Genomic DNA, 23,459 nt, shown 5'->3' with positions numbered 1-23,459 from the left:
CTTCAACAATGAGCTTTAGTATTGCTGTGAAACTCCTCCAGGCAGGTACGCGAGGCGACAGGGGTGGATATCAACATGAGAGTGGGCGTGCACTCGGGCAACGTGCTCTGCGGCGTGATCGGCCTTCGCAAGTGGCAGTTTGACGTGTGGTCGCATGATGTCACGCTGGCCAATCACATGGAGTCAGGAGGCCTTCCAGGGTGAGTGATACTAGCTCTGTATCTCTTATGTGCACTGTTATGAAAGTAAGATTTACCAGTTCCCATCACCATCCACAAAAATAAATGTTTTAAACGCCTTTCCCTCACTGTTAGACGAGTCCACATCACAGAGGCGACGCGGAAGCACCTGAACAAGGCTTTTGAAGTGGAAGACGGCCAAGGCCACCTCAGGGACCCCTACCTAAAAGAGCTCAATGTCCAAACCTACCTTGTCATTGATCCTCGGGTGAGTTCTCAGAAACAATGTGAAAACACTTGCCCTTAAATGATGAGATATCATTTTAAAAGATTACACAGAAAGATACAAATGTCCTTTCCCCTGGACTCCAGAATTTTTAGGTTCAGGATAGATTTGTCGTTATCACCCAAAGCTATCACTACATGAATAGATTTTTTGCCTCCTGATTTTTTTGTGAGGCAGTATGTTTTCTTCAGTGATTCTGGCTACAGATCCTCCCAACTCCTAATCAGATTTTTTATTAAAAAAAAAAAAAAAAATGCATTGTGCAGTTGTAAACACATTTAGGCGACTATTAGCTTCAGTAGAGGTATGCTATCCCTGAGTGCTCTCTAATTACTTCTATCATTCAGGAAAGTACTCAGTCTAACTCTTTTCATGTATTAGAGTTTCGGCTAACTGCCCACAGTGTACCGTAAATGCAATATTAATTGTGTGTGTGTGTGTGTGTGTGTGTGTGTGTGTGTGTGTGTAAATGTGTGTCGTTAGTCTAAGGACCAATCACTGAACAGCCGTAGCGTACCTAAACCTCGGGTGAATGACGGTCTGAAGATGCGGGCGTCCGTGCGTATGACCCGTTACCTGGAATCTTGGGGGGCCGTCAAACCTTTTGCCCATCTTCAGAACCGAGAAGGCTTCACCACAGACGCCATTGTCAATGGCAAGCCACGCAGCAAGGTAAGCATGTTTGTTGTTGTTAGTTGTTAGGAAGGCAGCTGCTATTCTTCTGCTGGAGCCCAAGTTAAAGCAGACGTGGTCTGATTGTGTATTCAGACAAAGCATAAGAAATGATTATGGATGGAGAACATGGGTCTTTTTTTTTTACTGTGGAAATTGCTGGAAATGTTTTTGCTGCAGGATGTTAAAAGCTTCAGGCAAGTATGAGAGACTTTAAAGGTTTTTTTTAATTGATGTTATGATTTTCGAGTTTTCTGATGTTCAGCTGAATAACTGCATAGTGTTTAAAAGGTACCTTGAATACAAGAAGGGCGCCTGTGGGGTGATTTAAGTTTGTCTCAAACAAAGAAGTTGAATAAATTGAGTGCATTTGGTCTTCAGCATTCATCCAATCCATTTCCACGCATTCTTACTGGGTGAATGTTGTCCCTGTCTTTTCCAGGACATCCCTCTACGATCAGCCTCCAGCTTCAGGATCCCTGAGAGGTGAGAACAATAATATCTACAAAATGAATACATATGTTAAATCCCTATTTGGTCACTATTGTTATTTTGAAGTTTTGTTAAACTTCAGTAGCATCCGGCCACATGGAAGACTTTTACCACCAACTTTCCCTGCTGGGACATTCTGATCTATTCATAGACTTTGAACTGGTTGTTACATTTCATGAGTAATATTCCATTAATTATTTTTTAAAACATTTTTTGGGAGTCAGTGTATTATTGCAAATTTCCAGCTACACGCACAGAGATTATTATAATGTACAAGATTAATTATTTTCACGGGAGCTTACACATATCGATGGATGATGTCTCTAGTGTGTAATCAAGGTCTTGATAGACATAAAGATTTTCCTCTTGTCTTGCGTTGCTGTACTTTTTTTCTCCCTGTGGATACATGATCAACATTTTAAATGTTTAATCTCGTCGAGGGTCATATCTACGGTGATTTGCAGTGAGCAGACAGGATGTTGCTGCGTCTTCCTCTCTTGCAGATGATGTGGAGGTGTATGCGATAAACCGTCTCTCAGCTGCTGTGTGTACGTGCCAGGTAGCAGAGAAGGGAAATAAAAAAAAAACACTGTTTAAATCTTAGTGTTTGTTAGTTGGCACACATTAATGTCCATGATATTTAAAGTATCAATGCATGATTTCAATGCATAAATCAACATTATGTATTAACACCTGACTTGTGAGTGTTAGAGGAGTTAGTTCTAAAGCTAAGTGAAACATTCGCTTATAAAATGTCGTCACTGACGGTCTGCTTAGTGTGCTGCACTGACAGTCATTTCTTGCAGAGCGGCGGGATGCTGAGCTCTATGACGCGCCCTTCCATTAGCCTCAAATAATGCACAGACAAATTGATTATGGTTGTAGCTCATAATGGTTAATTCTCTTTTCCTGTCTGGCACAGGCAGTAAGTGTAAGGACAAATATTTAAAGTGGAGCTGCTGATTAGTCGGTAGAACTCACCTACACAAACAGTGTGGGCTGGAGTAATGTGATTAGAGGAGATAAGTGTGTGCCTAAAAGCACAAGCATTGAACCCCGTGAGAATGGAGGTTTGTGATATCTCAGAAATTTCATTCATGTATGCACAGTGTAATGTAGCAGAGGCAGCGGCGTCTGAGGCTGAAGTGACTGTGAAATGAGGTTCACCCACTCAAGCTTGATGACATTACATATCAGAAAATATTTTTTCCGTGGTTAACATTTGTGTGTGTTACTCTTGTTCACGAGCACTATTTCCGTTATTAACCGATTAAAATGAATTCTCACATTGATTTAATCAGTGGCTCCTTACTGCTCTGCTGTGATGAATGTATTTTTGTGTCTTATTGTTGGGCCCTGACAGCTTCGATGAGTCTCTAGAAGAACCGTTCACATTGCCTACCCATCCGTTCAGCAGCTATAAGTGAGTGGGGCCTTTGTAGTCCCGCAAGGTCCTCATTCTTTCAGTGCAGTAGTTCTCAACCTTTTGGCTTGTGATCTCGATAAACAAAAACAAACAGTGCTTGCTCATACATGTACTTGTTTAAGTGTAAATGAGATTTCTCGAACTGTAAATTACACTTTTGAGTTCCCACAATCGTTTTAAATTGCAAATTAGTGCCCAGTAATCAGTATGCTTCATGGAATTATTTAAATGTTGTTGAATTGATTCATTTTTCGTGGGAGTAAAGGATAAAATGAATCATTTATCACAGTAATTTAAAAAGTGATAACACTTTACACACATTGAGAATTTTAACCATGCTCCAAATGTGTTAATAATTCTGTCAGTACCACACCCCTAAAAAGTGTCTATGACCTCTGACCGACAAGCTGAGAACTATTGCCTTAATGGAGAGCCTTGCTGCCCTGACACTAACCTGAGCAGCAGTGTAATGCTGTTCTTTTCTCACCGTTTCTCACTGCTACCTTTTTGTAACAGGGCAACTAAGATCTCAAAAGCCTTCAGAAACCCTGTAACCTGGACTGACACGTTCCTATTAACGCTGATCACTGACTGGGGCTTGTGTGTATCTGGGCCTGTGCATCTTTGTGAGTGCTTCCTTCCTGATAGAGTAGAGGGGGTTTCCAACCAGAAGCACTCCCACTGAATCCCACAGAGATCATCTAACGCACAGCATTCTGCATCCGGCGCACTCCCTCTACGTAACTCTCTCACTGGCACCAACCATATTCCTCTTTTCTCACTAATGCTCAGAATGGCATTAACCACGTTGCCTCCAAGCACAGCTTAACTGGACCTGCATGACCTGATCTGGTTTCCCAGCATCTGTTCCAGTCCACTTGTGTGTTTCGGTGTCTGTCCGTCTGCCTCTCCCTAATCGTCTCTGTGCTTTCCGGTGCAGGAACAAATCCCAGAAGAGTAAGTTTGATGAGGAGCTGCACAATGAGATGACTACAACCATAGATGAGCTCAGCAGCAAGTATGTCTATTTTTACAGCATGACAAATCACACATTGTGCATGTGGTGCATTTTTTATGTAGTGAGACACACTTCTCATATCGAGATATTGTGAGTAACTTTATTTACAGTAATGCAGTGTTGGTTTGTTGGTTGTTTCGAAGGTTGTTCTAGGTTGTTTTGTGCAGACAACCATGAATCCTTCAGATTTTGGTTATCCCCCTTTTCATTTGGCGCTGCCATGAGGATCACATTTTTGGTTTTGAGAGAAGATTACTGTGTGGATGATTTGGTGATCCCCTGACTTTTCATTAGATTAAATTATAAAAATTTCCAGTACTTTGGTTTATGAGGAAATACCTGCAGAGCTAATCACATTCCCATCAGTCTCAGCTGTACTGTTGCGGTATTAAAGCTAAAACTTCCCCTGCAGCCCAAAAAGCATTTTCCCATAGACGACCATTATAAAAGAGACATCTGTAAACAGAATGATGGGACACGGGACTATTATCAAGTTTTGATCCTTGCAGGTTTCATATTTGTAAAACTTTACTTAAAAAAAAAAAAGTGACATCTTCACAATGTCGCGTCCATGGGCTGAACGTGGACCCTACTTCATATATTCAACAGGCTGCAGAATTAGGAAGTGAGAGCTGAGCAGTTTGAGCAATTCCCATTGGACTGGAAAGGGTGCCATCTGTTCGTTCACTATCTTGTTCCTCTATATAAATCAATGGCTTATGTTAATAGTAAATGTAAGCATGCTGTTACACTAAATTAACATGGTAAAGATTGTGCTTGCTTAACGTCAGTATGTTAGCATATTCATGCTAGGTTTTAGCTCAAAGCACAACTGTGCCTACATGTCTCAAGACTTTCCAAGTCAATCACATACAATTTTAATTTTTCTTTCCTCCTTCCTTCCTTCTTCCCTCCCTCCCTCCTTCCCTTCCTTCCTTTTTTCCTTCCTCTCTCAGGCAGTGGTCTAAGACTGAAGAAAGTAGCAGTTTGGCTCTGTGGTTCCCAAAGAAAGATTTGGAAAAACAGGTCGGTTGGACTCAAAGCTGCAAAGAGATCAATGAAGACATTAATAATCCCACATTGTTATACATGTCTGTTAAAGCATTCTGGGGCTGAACAAGAGGTTTCAGGTGTTGTTCTGTTTTTCCTCTTTCAAGTACCGATCCCTGGATTTGCCGATGTTCAAACACTATGTTGGCTGTGCCACTTTCATCTTCCTCTGCATCTTTTTGATTCAGATGTTTGTCACAAAGAAGTGAGTATGACAGTATTTTCCTCTTGTTATTTACTATCAATCTACCACAAAGTTGTCAGCAGGGCAAGAAGAAACAACACGAGGATGATATTTTGCACTGATAGGTAAAGAAGAAGCTGGAGACTGATTTTTGTCATCCTCTGGTTTATATCTCCCTCAGTCGACAGATGTTGGGGATGTCATTTGGAGTATTGGTCTGTGTGCTGCTGCTGACCCTGGCCATCTGTTTCGCCGGTCACTTACAGGTCAGTCTGTTAAATCTTACGTCAGCATTTAACATTTAAATACTCAGATGATGAGAGCTCAGGTTTCAGCTCTTTCAGGCAGTACATCGCAGTTGTCATGTGGGTTTGAAGAAAGTGGAAAAATTAAGCCTCCAAGTCACAGCAAACCCACACTGGATGGACGGATGGAGTGAAAGGGTTTTTATTTGTCCAGCTACACGTGTTAAGTTCCACATTTAATAATTCTGGCCGGGCCCTGACCCGGCGTTGCATGAAATGTTTCTCTCTGGAGTGTTGTTCAGGTAATTAAAAGGTATGAGAAGGGAACATAAAACATGAACTTCCTGGATTATTATTTCTGTTGTGTGAAGGCCACACTAACAAATACCATATAATACAAGAAGCTCTCAGGAAAAATGTATTTTCACTTGCCATCTGTTACTAGCCTTCCTTAAGACACCACAAGGGAGTATGTCTGCTACTCAGCTTTTGTTGAAATTGTTATGGCAACTGCTCTTTCGAAAGTCATGGAATTTTTTTGTTTTGAAATGAAAAATGTGAGGCATCACTGTGATATACTGTTAACTAACTTAATAACTTAAATCCCCTACGCTCATCTCTTCATATGATCCCTGTTGGGATAAGGTCAAGGATGGACTTTAAATCTCAAAATAAACACTGTACATACATTCTGGGTCCAGCAGTGTCTGAGCTGTACAACCATTTCGATTTTTCTTTACATTGGAGGAGAGACACAATAGTCTTCAGTGAAAACATTCTTGTATTCATCCACATGTTGTTTCACGTTGAACAGTTATTGAATGCAACCATAAAATCAATGTTTTAATGTTTCATAAAGACCTTTCTGTACATTCTGTACATAATACAGAGCTTGCAGTGCAACATCGAGGAGTTTATAACAAAAATGATGAAGTTATTAGCATTGCTGCCAACTCTTAAGAGATTCAAAGGTCAAACAACGTAACACAAGGGTGATATATTAAGTAGGTGCACGGCTAAATAAAGCCAAGGGCGAAGTGATGTGTGTGTGTGATGTGACATACGTGTTTTATGGTGGCAGTGTGTGAATGGAAACATGTCATGGATGCTGTCCCTTGTGCTCACTGTGCTGTAGCTTTCTTTAGCTAACCTACTGACTTAGTGGATGACACCTGACATGCAGTCCTTGACACAGGCAGTGTTTCCTCCTCTCAGACAGATTCCCTCACTTGAAATAGCCAGCAATGAGTCACCCACACATGATGTCTGCAGATGAATGACTGTGCTCGTCATACCTGTTTTACCCCCATCTTTGTCCTCACGTCTCGTTCTCCTCTGCAGCGCCTGTTTCCAGAGAAGCTTTCGAGTTGTCAGTGGCTGCCGGCGGTGTCGGAGGCGGTAGTGAAGCGGCCGTGTGTGCGCCTCCCTCTGGCCACCATCACGACTGCGGTCATCATCGTCTTGGCAGTGTTTAACCTGGTGAGACTACGCTCACATGTTGGGTGATAACAGAGCGGTCATTATTAACACTCTGGCATGACAGCTATGAAGTGAAGCACAGCTAGAAATAGCAGACTTCAAAGCGTGCAGTTCAGTAGGCGCTTGTAAGTCAAATCTTTTCATCCCCCCTGCAGTGCTTCGTCCAGACACCGGGGCCGTGTCCCAGCGATGCTGCTGACCCGTCTCCCACAAATGATTCCTTTGAGCCAGGATTAGAGGGGGATCTCTTCTACCTGCCTGTGAGTGATGGATATGTTATCCGGAGACAATAATGAAATGACAATATTTAATTCCTGTTTATATCAGACTAGATTTAATATTATGTGCAAATAGTTCTGGCATGTGTTTAAAGGCACAGTTCACCTGAAAATATACCTATTAGTGATATACATATCTTTTTCGCCTTTCTCTCCCTCAGTACTCCGTGTACTGCTGTATCCTCTCGCTCATCGCTTGTGGAGTCTTCCTCCGGGTGAGCTTTGAGCTCAAAGTGCTCTTCCTCACGCTGGCCTCCGCAGCATACTACATCATCATCCTCAGCACCAAGAATGATCTCTTTGTGGCCTACGGAAACATCCTCTATGCTAACAACTCTAGCAGCTGGAACTGCAGCAGGTAGAAGTGAATGTAGACAGTCAATCAGAGTGTATCAGAGCAACCATATCACCAATTGGTGATGGTTCGAAGTTAGAGAAAATTATATTACAGTTATTAATTTCAGCTGAAGCAGAATAATCATGCCTGGAATGTGTACATGGAAGTCCAACCTTGAATGTTCTGCTTTGTTCTACAGCATAGAAAATGACATCGTCCTGAAAAAATTAGGGCTGGTGAAACACCCCCAGGTGATGAGCTGCATATATATCACCCTGTTCCTGGTCACCATGCTCATCATCTCGCAACAGGTAATGAAACAGATGACAAACAGCTGAGCACAATAAAAACAGCAATGTCCACATGAAGTTGTGCATGTTCAGGTTTAAGTCATTAAAGACAAATCATATGTTGGCCTGTCATGAATTGATCTTTTCCTGATACCAGCAAATTATGAAAAATGACAACAACTTAGAATTGATAAATCAATAAAGCTGCAAAATAAAAAATAGCATCAGGTCACGATCTAACCTCACTGTGTTCTGTGTGCTAGAACGAGTCCTGCTTCCGCCAGGACTTTCTGCTGAAGTATAAAAACCGCACAGAGCAGGACGAGATCGAGACCAGGGAGAACCTGAACCGCCTGCTGCTGGAGAACGTGCTGCCGGCCCACGTGGCAGCGCTGTTTGTCGGGGAGAACAAAAAGAACGAGGTGAGACTATTTGATGTAAAGTTTGGGACAAGTCGGTTTACATCTTTGCCTCGTTAAATGGTTTCACAGTTGTCAGGATAGACGTCTGGCGTGGACTCTGATGTTTAGGATTAATGTATTCAGGTCATGTGGATCAACTTGGGTCAGTTTTAAAATAAATGAAAGGAATTTCTTTTGAGTTTCTTTCTGTTTGCTCAGCTGGTCGTTAAGTTTACTGGCAGTGACTTTATTGTAAAGGTTAAACATGATATGGAGCGTTTATTTTGAGTGTTTTTTCTTTTTTTTTAAACCATTATTGTCTTAAAAGGACAGTTCACCCCAAAAGTTTTTATTTATAGTACTTTTTATCCATCTAGATTGTTTTGGTATGACATACCACGTTTTAGAGATATCTGCCTCCTCTCCACCATAATGGACAAATATAGCGCTTGGCATGTGGGGCACATAGTTCTAAAAGAATCTGAATCTCAACAGCAGTGTCTCTTTCCAGAAATAACGACGGTTACTCTAAATAATCCATCCTGTGAGCAGGATGCAGAACTACTTTCTTTCCGGATCACCGTGTAGAAGGAAGCATGCATCTACTCATGTACAAAGGCTCACTAAGACCACCAACGTTACAGCTCAGCCGAGTAGGAAGTCATTAATGTTTACATCCTGCGCTGTCAGGAGCACGACCCTCTCCTTCTGCACAGCGATACGGAAATAAGATAGTTCCTTTGTGGAAATGCTCACAACAAGATCTGTGGATTTTCAGTCTAGATGGATGAATACCCCGACCGGTAAAAGGGGAAGTATGAAATTTGTAGTAGTAGTTAATGCAGGTTTTACAGTCTCCATCTCCTTCTGGGTAAACCACTAACTTTATGTTTTTGTTTTTTCCTTCCTGACAGGACCTTTACTACAAGTCCTATGACTGTGTGTGTGTGATGTTCGCCTCAGTGCCGGATTTCAAGGAATTTTACACCGAGTGTGATATCAACAAAGAGGGCCTGGAATGCCTGAGGCTGCTGAACGAGATCATCGCTGACTTTGACGAGGTCAGGAAGAAATAAAAACGTCTCTTTCATCCTCGTATCCTCCATTCGTTGCCAAGCACTTCCCTGTGATACACGACAGATGTGTCTTTAAAGCCCCGGTCTGTTATCGGTAGCTCTGTTTATGCACTTGTTCTTCTTCCAAATGTTAACCGGGTGCACCGCGGGGACAGGGGCTGCATCATTATCAGAACTCATGCTTAAGAATTCAGGAATGAATAGAAAGGAACTGTTCTGTCGTAACATTCGGCCTTTTTGTGTTCCTCTAACCAAACAGCTGCTGTCCAAGCCAAAGTTCAGCGGCGTGGAGAAGATCAAAACAATTGGCAGCACGTACATGGCGGCCGCGGGGCTTAGTGGGACGCCTGGTCAGGAGAACAATCAGGTGGAGTAGCTCCTGGGTCAGATCTGGGTCACATCGGCTTTGTTTGCAAGCCAACAACTGTGTTCACATGTCATAAATACAAACCGTAAAGCTGGAAGCGGTCATAATGAGCTCGCTGAATGATATGTTCTTTCAGGACAAAGAGCGGCAGCAGGCCCAGATAGGGATCATGGTGGAGTTTGCCATCGCTCTGATTGGCAAGTTGGACGGCATCAACAGACATTCCTTCAATAGCTTCAGGCTGCGTGTGGGTGAGTGTGCTCAGCTGCTTGGCAGCTCCAGCAGAAACCTTTCATTGACTGAATGCTGCGCTGCACCAGATCCAGGTTTCCTTGGTTACACTGTACATGATTGGCATTTATGTAGTACACCGCCTTCTCTGGCTCGATTATTAGTTTGTCATGTTGCTCACAGGAAAGGAGTAGAAGTTAAACCTACCTTACCGGAGTGAGCGCGTCTTTAGAAGCTACATGTGGAGAGTCTGCTTTGTGGTCGTCTGTAATGTTGAGCTTATTTTACATGGTTATCTTAAGTACATCAAGTAGAATGTAAAGCTAATGTCACACTGAAGCCACGAGAAAGGGACAGAACCCAGAGGAGTGTCTGGGAGACCTTAACCTCTGCGTGTTGTGTCTGCAGTCCTGACACAGTTATTCCCACACGGTTGATTCCGAGCAGACATCTCGGATAAAAGTTTTAGTTAAAATATTTACATTTCTCTGGAGATAAAAAACCAACACGAACACTGTAGTTTCACAGTGAGCGGTTTATTTCTTCCTTATCGCCGAGCTGTGTCTAAACACTTTGCTTTCTTAAAACAAAATCCACTCACTTCCAGTTTTGACATTCATGTTAGTTAAAAGGAAAATGGCTGTGTTTCTTTGACAGCTGATTCCATACTTTTATATTTCCTCTGCTGCTGGTTACATGATGCTTTTAAATATCCTGCAGTTGATATCTTTCGGTCCATTGTTTGCATTCAAGTTTGAGGTAGAACTACACCTGCTGTGTTCTCTCCTGCATTAAAAACCCGCCTGTGGAACTGTGCTGAACAGCGTCCACTGTGGCCACAGATGATGATTACAGGATAGTCAGTGCAGTAGAGAGGTGCGATGAAGTGAGAGCAGTGACTCAGTGATACCAGTTACACAGCAGTATCTATCTTAAAGCATCAGTAACCATCAGCTTCTCAACATACCAGACCAAGTAAGGCTGGAGCTGCGACACCACTGAATGAACTAGATTGAATAATGTTTAACGTCTTGAACCTTTTATTTGTAGTCTCGTATTGTGTTTTAATTTATTGTACATCTAAATAGTGTCATGGGATTTATCACTGCTCATCTCTCTCATGTTAGTTTAGCATCTTAATTTATAAGATGTGAAACGTCTCACTGTTTTTAAACTTCTCGATCGATGCCGTGGATTTTCAGCATATTTGAGGGAGACGTTTGACTTTGAGTTCGCGTCGTGTCTAAAATCTCTTTGAAAGAACAGCCACAGTATTGTAGAGTAAAAAGCTTTTTCAACCCTGTGTTAGTCTGCAACTCAGAAAATCTGCTTTGCTGATATGTCCTTGAGAAAAATTACAGCAAAGGAAAAGCATTGTATTAACGAATAAAAGAGTTATTTCATTTCTGCCGAACATTTGAACTCAGGTGCATATTTGAACTACCACAATGAGAGGATCTGTGAATGGATGACCCTCATTTCACTTCTTGGATCTTGTATTTCAACATGTCTGTTTATTCCTTCACTTTCTCTGTTAATGGTGCATGTGAACACTGCACTCATTTATTATAACCTGTTGTTTCTCCACAGGCATTAATCACGGCCCGGTGATAGCTGGAGTGATCGGGGCGAGGAAGCCTCAGTATGACATCTGGGGCAACACCGTGAACGTGGCCAGCAGGATGGAGAGCACCGGGGAGCTCGGAAAGATCCAGGTACGTTTGGCACCGCCTGACAGAGGCCGCGAGCAACATTTTATATGGTAGTCTTGAAGGTCAAATAGTCAAATCTCATAATTCCAACAGAAAAATAAATGTCCATCCTTCGCCGGTCCTAAGAACATCTCCTGAGATGAACATTTAATTTGCTTTCCCCTGCAGTTGCACTTTATTGCAGCGTATCACATTAATCTGTGGACTCCAAGCAATTCATGACTGAACTTGAGAAATTGCTTTTCCTCTGCTAATGGCACCGCTCTGCTGTAGCCACAATAATGCTGTCATAATGAAGTCGGAAATTAAAACATTTATTCAGTTAGAGAAGTCAGATGTTACTTCTGCTGCGGGGAAGTTCTCACAATGGAATTTGGCCTCTCCAGATGTCGTTTTAAATCTGAATATTTTAGTAGCAACGAGACAAACAGTCATATTTTTGCTGTTTTTAAAAATGACTTCTGTTGGCTAGTCGTTTCTCTCAGCTGCAGTTGTTTGCTCCGTCTGCTTCAGGTCACAGAGGAGTCGTTCAAGGTGCTGTCGAAGCTGGGCTACTCGTGCGACTGTAGAGGATTAATCAACGTGAAGGGGAAAGGCGAGCTGAAAACCTTCTTTGTGTGCACCGACATGAGCAAGCAGCAGGGTATGGGGCTGAGCTGAGGCCGGACCGCCACGGCCAAAAGAACCGGACACGGACTCATGTACACAAGTTGAGAGTTTATCTGCTCCTGAACACCACAAGTGTTGAGACAGAGCTGAGTGAAATACAGCTGTGTTCCTGTCATGTTGCTGCATAGAAATGACTTTAGAGGAAGTGCTGCCTCGCCGTGATGTCACGATGAACCAACACTTTCTACTCTGGACCCTGTTAGACGATGGACGAGGATGGTGGAGAGATGGTCAGTGCGTACAATCGACATCTTTTTCTATTCATGACCATGTTTACGTCCAGTGATCAGTCACTTTTGTACTTTTTTTGTTTTTGTCGTTAACTTAGATGTTGTTCAGATAGAAAAGATGCGACTCGTACTAATGCCAAATACAGTTGTGTAATTTTTTTGAAGACCTCCTGGTCCTTTAAAAACAAAAACAATGGATTCTGTTCGGATCCTAATTTGAGAAGGCGTCTGGTTTTTACCTGTTTTGAGAAAGGATGGGAACACTGCTCTGTTACTGTGTAATGAGCACGACACCTTCCAGCTGTTTCAGTACAGAAACGGGCTGAAACAGAAGGTAAAGATAAACATCTGACAACACATGAGGAAAAAGTAGTGAGTTTTCACTTTCCGGCCATGCTGCACATCTTAAAGTTACTGCATCTTCAACACCTTTGATTGAACTGTTAGTGAAGGTTCAGGTGTAACAACCCTTTATGTGATCACGTACTTAGGCCTGTTTAATTTTACATATACGACAAGGTATTCGTAACGTTCCAGGAGGGACGAATCCACGTGCTGCATCTTCGTCATACGTCAATGTGTTGCCGCTTGTGTGCATTTATGCTGCATCGAGGGGAACCTGTGACGCTGCCCCTCGGTGTCTCCAGTCTGTATGATGTAACAACCTGCCTGCTGTGAATGTTTTTCCTGGCTGCAGCTCAGACGATCACCAGAACTGATCCGGATCGCTCTCAAGTGTCTCTGAAAACTTGATCTGTCTTGTGGCCTTAACTTTTGAGACCATCATGTCGTCTGTAATCGTGGTTACATAATAATAATAATGATGATAATAATAATAATAATGTATTGGCCTTCATGTGAACAAATGTGACATTGAATTTTGTACAGTTACAGAATGTAATAAATGTTTTCCTAAGTCTGCAGCTTGTCATACAGTACTTTTACAGAGACCAGGTTTATATATTAAAAAAAAAAGAAGGTTTATTCATTGAAATGCATACAAATGTCTCACAAAAAAAGCACCTTTCATACAAAACTTAAGTTATTCAACTGTAGAACGAGTGGGTGGAATTTAATTATACAGGAGGGACCGGAACAGCATCTTGACAACTGGACGAGGTCTCCATCGGTTCAGCCATCCCCGGCACTGAAGACATTTAAAAAGGCATAAAATTAGATGTGCCAAGCTCTGACTGAAACTCTGAATTTATAATGTTGAGCTTGGACTTTAAAGCCCAGGTAGCAGACAAATAAATAAATAAATAAACAAACACAATGCTCAGTGAGGTGTTTACCAGTGGTGAGGTCAATGAAGGGCTCGGATGGTTCTGCAGGTAGAGCGATGCCCATCGCCCTCCTGATGCCGTACACGCTGCTGACGTCACATGGAGCCACTTGACCGGTCAGCTCAGCCAGGTTCCCCGTCACCTTCTCAGCTGCAGACAGGAAGTGTCAAAAGGGAACATTATTATATAACATCAGTGAATTATTTGGGTTTAAAGAAGAGACAATCACAGGTGACAGGAGTCTGTCAACCAGAATATTCCTCACCTGAATATCTGTGTTGTGTTTAAGGAGTAACAGCCTGTTAGCATAGCTTAGCATAAAACTACAAACAAGCAAACCCCTACCAGGTTCTCCAAATTATGTAATTATAACATTATTTGTGAGATGGTAAAGAGTGAGCTTTCGAGGAGACAGTCAGAGCTTGACGTTTCTCAGTGTTTACAGTGTTAATGCTAAGCTTGCCAACAGGGCTAGCTGTAGCTTCATATGTACCATGCAAACATAAATAGTGGTAGTTCGAGTTAGCAGCGATAGCACACATAAAAAGACACATTAGCAATGGTCATCCTAAGAAAAGAGGCAGATGGGGAGGTGTGCGAGGTCCTTCTCTGCACTGAAAGGCTCTTACCCAGCTCCATCTCCTTCGAAGTCGGGGCCATCAAGCAAATCATGTTAGGTGGCTGCTTGGCGCTCAGGCGCTCCTTCTGTGCTTCCTGCAAGTCACGCAGCAGCTTTGTAGTCTCGTCCAACTTCTGCTGGAAGTGCAGAGCCTCTGTGACAGACAGAAAGAGAGACGAGAAACATGCAGTTAGTGCTTCCTCTGGGGTCCTCCAGTTACCTCGTGGTAACCCCCCTCCTGTCCTTGGCTGCACACGTTGAGCACAATACATCCTTTCTTTCTCAGCCCTGATGTGGCACACTCAGGTTTCAGAGAGCAGAGGGGGGCATGAGGGAAACTATGATGGGCTGTTTGAAACATCTGAGAGGATGCATAATGGGATGCTGAATGGCTAAATGGCTCAGCTAACTGCTTTAGATGAAGGCTTTTTCTTTTTTTCCCCTTCAAATTACCTCAATGACAAGAGCATTTAGAGTGTGATTATGAATTTCTTTGTTCACAACATAAAGCAGTCGGGGCTGACCACGTCCACAGATCTGCCTCCTGCTCTCTGGGCTGGGCAGACCAGATCTGTGGTCCTCCACGAGAGCAGGCGGTTGTTTCAGCGCCAAACAGCCTCTAGTTCCAGCTTTCTTTTTATATGGTGGTACATTTCTTCGGCTTTAAGATTAAATCAAGTTGTCACCTTGTGCTTCAGGAAACTTGACGGGTAGTTTAAAAAACAAAACATTTCTGACATTAGAGAATAGATTGTGAATTAATGAATCAATCAAAAATGAAGTTTCACCTCCAGTGAGCTCTTCAGGCTTCTGCAGGCCTGTAACAGAGTACAGGAAGTCCAGCCTGTTGCTGTAGGATACATCGGGTTCAGCTACCTACAAGAGACACGGGGGGAGGGGGGGAGACAACATGTTAGTCAGATTAGGAAGATGCATTCCACACAAGACAGCTGATGCGTCTCAGGAACATCCAGGCCTTTTGAAGCTTCTTTAGTCACGCTGCGTCTTCGCTCCAATAAAATCAGCCCTAATGAAAAGCTGCAACACCCGGGCAGGGGATGAGAGTAAACTGGAGCGCTGCCAAGAACAGCAAACACAGCCAGCACAGAGGGCTGCTGTGTGCGTGATGGAGGGGCCTGTGCTTTGGTTTCCTCTGCTGCTCTGAGGAACGATTCAGCCGCACAGCCAGCGGGCACCGAACGAAAACACAGGGCCTCTCCAAATTCTCCAACGGCGAGCGTTAAACGAGCAGCACCGCTGCGCTCTGAGGGGAAATGTTCTTTCCGTGCGTGGATGGATCACAGCTAAAAGGCAGGCCCCTTGCTTTATTTTCACAGCTGGTTGACGCAGTCGCCATCTGCAGAGGCCATCCATAACGACAGAATGAAATGAAGAATCCACACATGAGGTGTAATGCAATCACTCACGCTGTACACCGAACAATGGCACAGCGGGAGCTTCGTCCGAACATCACATCCAGCACTGACGAGGGTGAACAGCTCCGGTTTCACGTTACGTAGCACACACTGATATTTCTCGTTAGGAACTTGATGTCTGTTTCAGCTCGTACTGTGTAGTGGGACTCGGGAGGAACAGAAGCTGTTGATCACTGAACAGATTTGTACAAACTCACCTCCATCTCATTCTTGTCCCCTTGTGTACTTGTTGCCTTCTCCACCTGCTGGACAGGCAAAAAAAGAAAACCAACTGAGCCAACTGATCCTGTTGTATCCTGAGCAGTCTCACTCAGCAGTAACACAAGTCAGTTAAGACGTGACAGTCGATGCTCACCGATTCGTTCTGCTTCAGGGTTTTCGAATGCTCTCCGTTCGTTATTGCGTCCAGAAGATTGTCCGCCAGTTTGTACACGTACTCATCTGAATTGGCCAGGAACTCTGTCAAGCTGCCAAACACACACACACGCAGAACAACATTTACCATTACTGTTTTCTAAGCAGAAGCTGCGGTGAAGATCAGAATCAATTTCTTGGCCAAGAAAAATAAGAAGTTGTTCTTGACTCTGCTGACCGGAACGCTCTGAAGCAACAACTGAACCCGGTGAAACAAAGACAGTCAGAGCGTGCTTCTTTTTCATGAAGAGGACAGGGCTTGAGGACACAACAGGAATAAAGGACCAGATGTTACAGAGCTAGACAGCTCGTTCATGTCCCTCAAATGAGAATACTTACAAGTAGTCCGATGTTTGTTTGGGACAGTAAACACCTTACTGTCCCGTCCTCACTTCTAGGTCATCATTCCATTTTAAAAATCTAGTGAAAGATGACCAAACAGTCCAGCTGTATTCAATCGAGCCGAATCCAATATCAAATAAAATATTTTTTAAATCCGCTATGTCCAGATCTTTACTTCGATCCCCATCAAATTGTACTCACTCGTTGATACCAGGCGGCTGAATAAACCTCTGGTGAAAAACAACAAGATCTCTGTTCCTTAAGAATTTATGAAAATGCTGAAAAACATCCAATCACACTTTTACAGAACTTAGGAAGAAAGAAGATTTGTCACTTTATCCGAATACGCACCAAAAGCAAATGTGGTCTATTCTCTGCTGTTAAGAGGAAATCTGTTCAGTAGTGTTTGCGTCACCCTGATGACTAACAAACCAACAAACCACCATAATGGAGGTAAAGATAAATAATCAACATACTGAAGTACAGCACCATTTCAACTGTGTAACTGGATACTAATGTCTTCATGTAACGGACTCGGTTTGTTCTGAACATCCAGTCACCTTTAATGTTCAGCCTGAACACAAGAACTCTGGAGGTTACCAACACAGACGGTGCAAAGCCTTATGGAAGACCAGAGTGTCATGAGTGACCTATAGCAGCATACCATGAGATAATTATAGACGACAGGCCAAAGTGTAAGGACTGACGGGTTCCAGTCAGAATGAGGCCCGGTGTACAGCTGACCTCCTCCAGACTGGGTGACCTCAGTAAAAGACGGATGCATCTGGAAAAGCAGTCGGCCAGGAATGCCTCGTGACGCTTTGTGTAAATGCCACAGAGCGCGAGTGCGTCGTCGCTGCACATACCTGTCTGAGCCCCGCGGACTGGACTCGTCGCCGTAAGAAGAGTAGATGAGGTCGGACTCCTCCTTGCTGATGTTGGCAAAGCTGGAGTCGTAGGTGGGAGCGTAGGAGGTGAAGGGCCCGTAGTTGATGTAGGACACTGTGGGAAGCAGAAACATCGGCTCGTGAAAATAAAAAAGCTCAACCAGCGGGAAGGAGAGCTCTCACATTAGCATCGTGCCGGAACATTTGGGGCGGTAGAGTACCTTGAGTAACCCGGTTCCTCTTGTCCTCCCTGAAGCCCTGCAGGGTGTTCACGCCGCTCTGCAGCCGATTGGACATCATGCCGAGTTTCACAGGGCAGTAACCAGCATCTGCAGCGGGAAACGGACAGCTTAGTTCTGTCTCTCCTTCACTGTCTTGATGTATTTATTTTCACTGATTAGTCTGCTGACTCTTTTCTCTATTCACTATCTGAAAGGGAGTCAAAGGTGACATCTGCAAATTGCTTTTCTTTTTGTCTGTGTGGCACTTACAAGACATTCAGTGTACGATCGTTGAAGGCTGAGAAAACCAGCAGATGTTCACATTTCAAAAAACTGAAACTAATGAATCGTTGACAGACGCTGCTTGTTCATTTTCCATCGATCAACTTAAGGACTCTACGGGCTTCCAGATTGGACTCACCTCCCACTGATGGTTCTGCTGGGTTGAGGATGGCCAGAGTGGTGGAGCCGTCAGACTTCCGCCTCGCAAACTCCAACTACACAACAAATAAATGACACATGCCCATAAAAACCTTTGCTTCAATATGAGAAGTGACTTTGTTGTGTTGAAACATTTGCGGCGGACCTGGAGAACAACAGGCCGTCTTCCAAACCGCTACTGACTGACCAACCACCCAGTGGGAGCAAAAAAAAAAAATCTCACGACCCCCAACTAAAATGTTCCAAATGTCTAAAACACCAAATCCCCCGTGAAAATTATAGACATCATCCCCACTAAGGGCTTTGAAATAAGATACTTTTCTTCTCATGACACCATTTTGAAAAGAGCAGATAGTCGTGACATGTTGAATAGTGGTCATTGTCATCTATTAGAGAAAAAAAAAAGAGTCCTGAGTGTGACCCTGTTTCCTCACATCACACTGCAGCACTCTGCTGGACAGCTTTCCTCCCGAGTCTTCGATAACCTTGCGGATTTCCTCAAGCTCTTTCTCTGCCTTTGCCGCTTCGTCCTTGGAGTCCTTATCCTGTCTGCAAATGAAACACAATTGACAGCCGGCAGATGAGACTCTTCGACCACGTATGAAAAGGTTTTTTTTTTTTTTTTTTTTACTTTATAGAAAGAATAACAAAGCATGCAGACTGTAGGAAGAGGACTGAGGGCTTCTGTTCATTAAAACGCCTACGTGCTACTTTCGCTTCTTAGATAATCTACCTGGAAGCGTTTTGTTGACGTCAGTAAACGCCATGAGGATTTATATGCGCAGTGTCTACTGTTCTTATACTGAAGGTAAAAAAAAGTAGTTGAATGAAAAACTGCACAGTAGAGGTTGCTCGGCTGCTCCTCTGTCGTAACCGATCGTGACTTGAATCGTCCGGTTCTGTTACATCACCGATTTTAAAAAGATGCGCAGCCATGAGAGAAAACAAGACCCAACATGCTGTGAGGCATTCCTAACATTCTCAGCCTCCAGCAACACAGTGGAAAATGGGTTCGCTTTAGTGTCAGAGGAAACAAAACTAACAAAAAAAACCTGACCTTGCGTTGACAAGAGCGGGAAACTGTTTCCACCAACATGCTGCAGTTTTCACCTCTGGTTGATTCGTCATCTCAACCTCACCTGTGTTGACGTGTGACTGACAATGTCAGCATTTAAATACATTTTTAAAAATCTGGGAAATGTGGTTGGATTTTCTTTTGTTCAAGATCAGGGACAGATCACTTTAGGATCATGTAAGAATTGAAGCTTCAAGGGATTCATGAAGTGAAATCACAGTCACGATTATTTCACCTCCTCATAATGAAATCTGGGGAAGAGAAGCTCTGCTGCAGTGTTACATGACTGGGACTTAGCGACACATGTATGTAACGTCGGCAGGTTTAAGGACCTGGGAGTGCTGGGTGTCTGAGAGCGCTCGCTGGTGTCCGAGGTCGTGGGTCTGTCTTTGTTCTGGTCCGGACCGGTGCCACCTTGATCCTCAGACTTCACTAACTGTCTTGCAGAAGGGTCGAGGCCGGACATGAACTCTATGCTCTGCTTCAGGCTGTCCAGTCTTTCCTGTTGAAGGACAATTAAAAGTATATTTCATTTCTTTCACTAAGAAGCAGGAAAAACAAAAGAAGAACTGGAAAGAAGAAAATCTGCCTGATAAACCTGTTGGTAGCACTGATGGTGTTATACGTAACCAGTCTAGAACATTTAGCAGATATCTGCTGCCCCCATCTGTTCAAGTGCTCTAAATGAAGTTTACAGCAAAACAGAAGGACGACGATGACATCTTGTGGCACAGAGAGCGATTAACACATGTAGATAAATACCTATGTGGGTTTATTCTGTTAAACTTTAATAAACTCCAGTGAAGGCTATGTGTTAACTACACCACTGAATACCGACTAGTTTTACACACTGGACCTTTACACTTCATATTTTCACTGTGTTTTAAAACGCCCTAAAAAGCTTTTTCATACTGTAAATGTATTTTCATGATAATATTCATTGTCAACAATCTGGAACAAACAGGACAATCTTCGAAGACTCTCGAGTTTCATACCTGGCTCAAGATCTTCATCCCGGAGTGCAACAGTTTCCGAGCTGCTTTGTGGTAAATGGTCTCGGGTTTGTTGTAAATCATGGCGTTTTCACACATGATCCTGAAATCCGCCTGCATCAACAACAAATAACACATCAGACAGTTCACAACACGACACACATCAGCTCTTGTGAATCGAAATGCATTAAAGAGTGATAACCCTAGTATACGTGGCAAACGTTATACATTCAGGGTTCGTACACATTTTTCAAGGTCAAATTCAAGCACTTTTCAAGCACTTTTAAGGGTCATTTTCAAGATTTTCCAGCACCTTTTTGCTGGGGTAAAATACGTATCTACAGGAATATATATACTCATGATTTTTTCTTATCACAATTATGTACATTGTATTATGCTGTAAACATCTAAAATTATGTTTCATAATAGCAAAAACTTCAGAAATTCATTATCCAGTCTGATCCCAATTTTGTGAAAGACACAGAGTTATAATGTCAAGCACTTTCAAGCACTTAAACTAAAATCCAAGGACTTTTCAGACCTTGAAAACACAACATTGAAATTCAAGCACTTTCAAGGATTTCAAGCACTCGTACGAACCCTGTACATTAGTCCAGAACTATTCAACTATGTTTTACAATGGACAGAACTGGAAAAAGTAAATGAAATAAGGGGTCAGACATTTAGATTTCCTATGACTTACATGTAAAACTTTAAGTGCTATAACAACGTACTTCTATCATTTTTCTTACTTAATTTGATTGTTTATTTGTTTTTATGACTGAGACAGAAAAATCATATTTTCAAAAAGTACATGAACAAAAAGAAATACCCTTTTTTAATCTTAAAGCAAGTTTGATTCTTGTACATTTCCTCTGCTTAAACAGCCGAGGTCAAAACTTTTTAATGAGATAAGAGTTTATTCTCTGCAACAGACAGAACTAATCTCCTTACAGCTGCACTATTAGCTTATTAGCCTTTGTCCCAGGTGTGATTATAGATTGAAATGTAGCATAATTTCTTTATTGTACCATTTATACATTAATTACAGATGTCTTCCACGTTGCAGCTGTTTCTCTGCATGTCCTGATCAAGTTTTATTCCAGACCCAAGTCACAGTCTTTTATCAATTAATATGTGCAGATGCATCTGATCCAATACTTTCCATTTACCAACAGGTTGATTAATAGTGTTTCTGGCACAATGAAACAACAGCTGTTCCCTACTAAATCTATCATGCCTTATTTTTCCCCGCGCTACCTGACTAGTTGATAAGCTTCAAATTTTGATATGATATGAATGTGACTCCTGAAACTGGTGTGCAGTGATTAGATAATCCGCTGGCATGCAACAATACACCTGTATGAGATACAGACAGATACCTTCAGTTCATCCAGTGACTGGTAGCACTCTTTCTTTACTTTGTCCTTCATTGCACTGAAGTCCATAGGCCGTTTGATGATTGAGGAGTAGCCGGGAGCGATGAGGTCCGTCACAGGGAAGGAGAAGAAAGCACTGGGATCTTTCCTACAGAGAAGAAAGAAAAACACACATGTACAGAATTTATTTGCAGCACCAGGCACATAGTAACTATAGTAACATGAAGAGACATGCTCCTGGTGTCCAATAGCTCATAAATAAAAAAACAGACGCATCATCTCAATCAATAAAGGATCAGTGCTGCACCTTTGGAGCTGCCTGATGAGCTGGTTCAAAGCCTCCTGCAGTGGAGTCTGCTCCTTCTCTGCTGAGAAAACCAACAACACATCGAGATGAGACCTGTGACTTAACAAAAAAAGTGTGGACATAAGCTGTGAACCAGAAAACAATTTAAGAATACCTTCCAGTTTATCGAGCTCTGAGCGGATAGGAGTTCTGCTCTGCTCTCGGTCCTCTTCTCCATCTGCATCCTGTCCTTTCTTCTTCTTTGGAGTCTAACATCACAAAGAAAATATTAAACCAGCTCCTCCCGTTAAACACTTCACATCCTCCACTATCCATCTAGCAGAGTGGAGGACAGGATTACCTTTTTCTTTCCTCTGTCATCCTCTGGTGAGCCGAGGCTCCTCTCTTTATCCTTCTTCTTTTTCTTCTTCTTCTCCTTCGGTTTTTCAACGTCCGCCGGCTGCTCGTCGTAGAAAGTGTCCCGACTCGAGCTTCCCGTCGTCACTTCATTCCCAGACACTTTCAGCACCAGCTTCAGAGGTCTCTCTCCGTACTCTGCAGACACCAAGCCAGCAAAAATCATTATCGAGCTAACGGTAGCTAACTGTAGCTGACAGCTGAGAGATGCTAGCAGCAATAGCCGTTACTTGGTAGCTAGCTTACCAAACAGGCGTTGTTGTGAACGTGCAGCTAAAGTTGTATTTAAATCCTAAATCTGAATGTGTGTTCACGCTGAATATTCACACAAAGCTGCGGGCTCATGACAGAAACATGCGGGAGACAAACAGCTAAATCAACCCGGTAGTTAGCCTAGCAGCACGCTAGCTAATCGGCTAAGTTGCGATTGTGGTCGTGCTAACAAGCGCGAAACCATCTATAGTTTTAAAACAAATGAGTCCAAAAGTTTAACTAGATTAGTTCTCTCACTATGTGCAAATTAATTACCTTCATATCCGTGTTTTTCGGACTTGTGCTTTTTGTGCTTCTTGCCCATTGTTTGTATTTTGTTCTGGCACCGCCAGCCGGTCTCTCTCTCTCTCTGATCTGCAGGGGAAACAGCCAACAGCGCCGCGGGGCTGCAGCGCCACCTGCCGATGAGGCGGTGGTAGCGCAGGGAACTACAATCACATTTATCGTCGGTAGAGGGCGAAAGAAGTCCAGTATTTAATGTCCGCCCTGGACCGAACCCTGCACAACTTTTACCCTGTGATGTGATATAGACATAGTGCAACTGTCACTTTACACCATGCACTATTAAGATGTTGGATTAGACACAGATTTATAGGGATAAAGATAAGGTAAATCCGAGAGTCACATGAGTCACACCACCACATCAGTGCAGGAATACGAGCATGCACGCATCCATAGTTATGCATGCATAGTTAAAGGGCTTGTCTAGCTGTTTAGTATTGCACTTTAATAAAAGTTAGGATGCCTTTTGAGTGACACTTGAAAAGAA

The 23,459-nt window shown here is 42.9% G+C and overlaps 2 protein-coding genes across 4 annotated transcripts in view; one reads left to right on the top strand and one right to left on the bottom strand.

Annotated features, from left to right (window-relative positions):
- adcy7 (adenylate cyclase 7) overlaps window positions 1-13,545 on the top strand; it is a 55,140-nt gene extending 41,595 nt beyond the window's left edge. The window contains exons 9-27 of one of the 2 annotated variants that reach the window (XM_030415439.1): window positions 42-200; window positions 315-447; window positions 949-1,137; window positions 1,580-1,623; window positions 2,993-3,052; window positions 3,996-4,073; window positions 5,030-5,099; window positions 5,231-5,328; window positions 5,489-5,573; window positions 6,894-7,031; window positions 7,187-7,291; window positions 7,471-7,667; window positions 7,846-7,957; window positions 8,200-8,358; window positions 9,252-9,398; window positions 9,673-9,780; window positions 9,917-10,031; window positions 11,602-11,726; window positions 12,237-13,545. In XM_030415439.1, coding sequence (XP_030271299.1) covers window positions 42-200; window positions 315-447; window positions 949-1,137; window positions 1,580-1,623; window positions 2,993-3,052; window positions 3,996-4,073; window positions 5,030-5,099; window positions 5,231-5,328; window positions 5,489-5,573; window positions 6,894-7,031; window positions 7,187-7,291; window positions 7,471-7,667; window positions 7,846-7,957; window positions 8,200-8,358; window positions 9,252-9,398; window positions 9,673-9,780; window positions 9,917-10,031; window positions 11,602-11,726; window positions 12,237-12,383 — 2,269 coding nt within the window. In that variant the 3' untranslated portion in view covers window positions 12,384-13,545. The remainder of the gene's footprint in view (window positions 1-41; window positions 201-314; window positions 448-948; window positions 1,138-1,579; window positions 1,624-2,992; window positions 3,053-3,995; window positions 4,074-5,029; window positions 5,100-5,230; window positions 5,329-5,488; window positions 5,574-6,893; window positions 7,032-7,186; window positions 7,292-7,470; window positions 7,668-7,845; window positions 7,958-8,199; window positions 8,359-9,251; window positions 9,399-9,672; window positions 9,781-9,916; window positions 10,032-11,601; window positions 11,727-12,236) is intronic. The other variant, XM_030415440.1, reaches the window with a different exon arrangement.
- A 36-nt stretch (window positions 13,546-13,581) lies between these two features.
- brd7 (bromodomain containing 7) lies at window positions 13,582-23,087 on the bottom strand. 2 transcript variants are annotated; one of them, XM_030415443.1, is made up of 17 exons: window positions 22,946-23,087; window positions 22,362-22,555; window positions 22,176-22,269; window positions 22,022-22,082; window positions 21,718-21,862; window positions 20,339-20,449; window positions 19,676-19,845; window positions 18,703-18,817; window positions 18,249-18,324; window positions 17,828-17,935; window positions 17,586-17,721; window positions 16,319-16,430; window positions 16,161-16,208; window positions 15,316-15,403; window positions 14,538-14,681; window positions 13,918-14,058; window positions 13,582-13,769 (listed from the first exon to the last, which is right to left on the bottom strand). In XM_030415443.1, the coding sequence occupies exons 1-17, from the start codon at window positions 22,992-22,994 to the stop codon at window positions 13,699-13,701; spliced, it is 1,863 nt and encodes a 620-aa protein (XP_030271303.1). In that variant the 5' UTR covers window positions 22,995-23,087; the 3' UTR covers window positions 13,582-13,698. The 2 variants fall into 2 exon arrangements, with proteins under 2 accessions (XP_030271303.1, XP_030271304.1); XM_030415444.1 differs by having other exon boundaries at window positions 13,586-13,769; window positions 16,161-16,205.
- Window positions 23,088-23,459: the final 372 nt, after the last annotated feature.

The sequence above is a fragment of the Sparus aurata genome, chromosome 4, assembly GCF_900880675.1.
Source record: "Sparus aurata chromosome 4, fSpaAur1.1, whole genome shotgun sequence".
NCBI lineage: Eukaryota > Metazoa > Chordata > Actinopteri > Spariformes > Sparidae > Sparus > Sparus aurata.
This window is presented reverse-complemented; position numbering and strand designations above follow the sequence as displayed.

Coding starts and splice junctions, on each gene's coding strand:
- brd7 (XM_030415443.1), bottom strand. CDS start 22,994: ATGGGCAAGAAGCACAAAAAGCACAAGTCCGAAAAACACGGATATGAA. Junction 20,450..21,717: donor AGTCACTGGATGAACTGAAG/GTATCTGTCTGT, acceptor TTGTTGATGCAG/GCGGATTTCAGGATCATGTG. Junction 18,325..18,702: donor GCAGAGTGCTGCAGTGTGAT/GTGAGGAAACAG, acceptor TTTGTTGTGTAG/TTGGAGTTTGCGAGGCGGAA.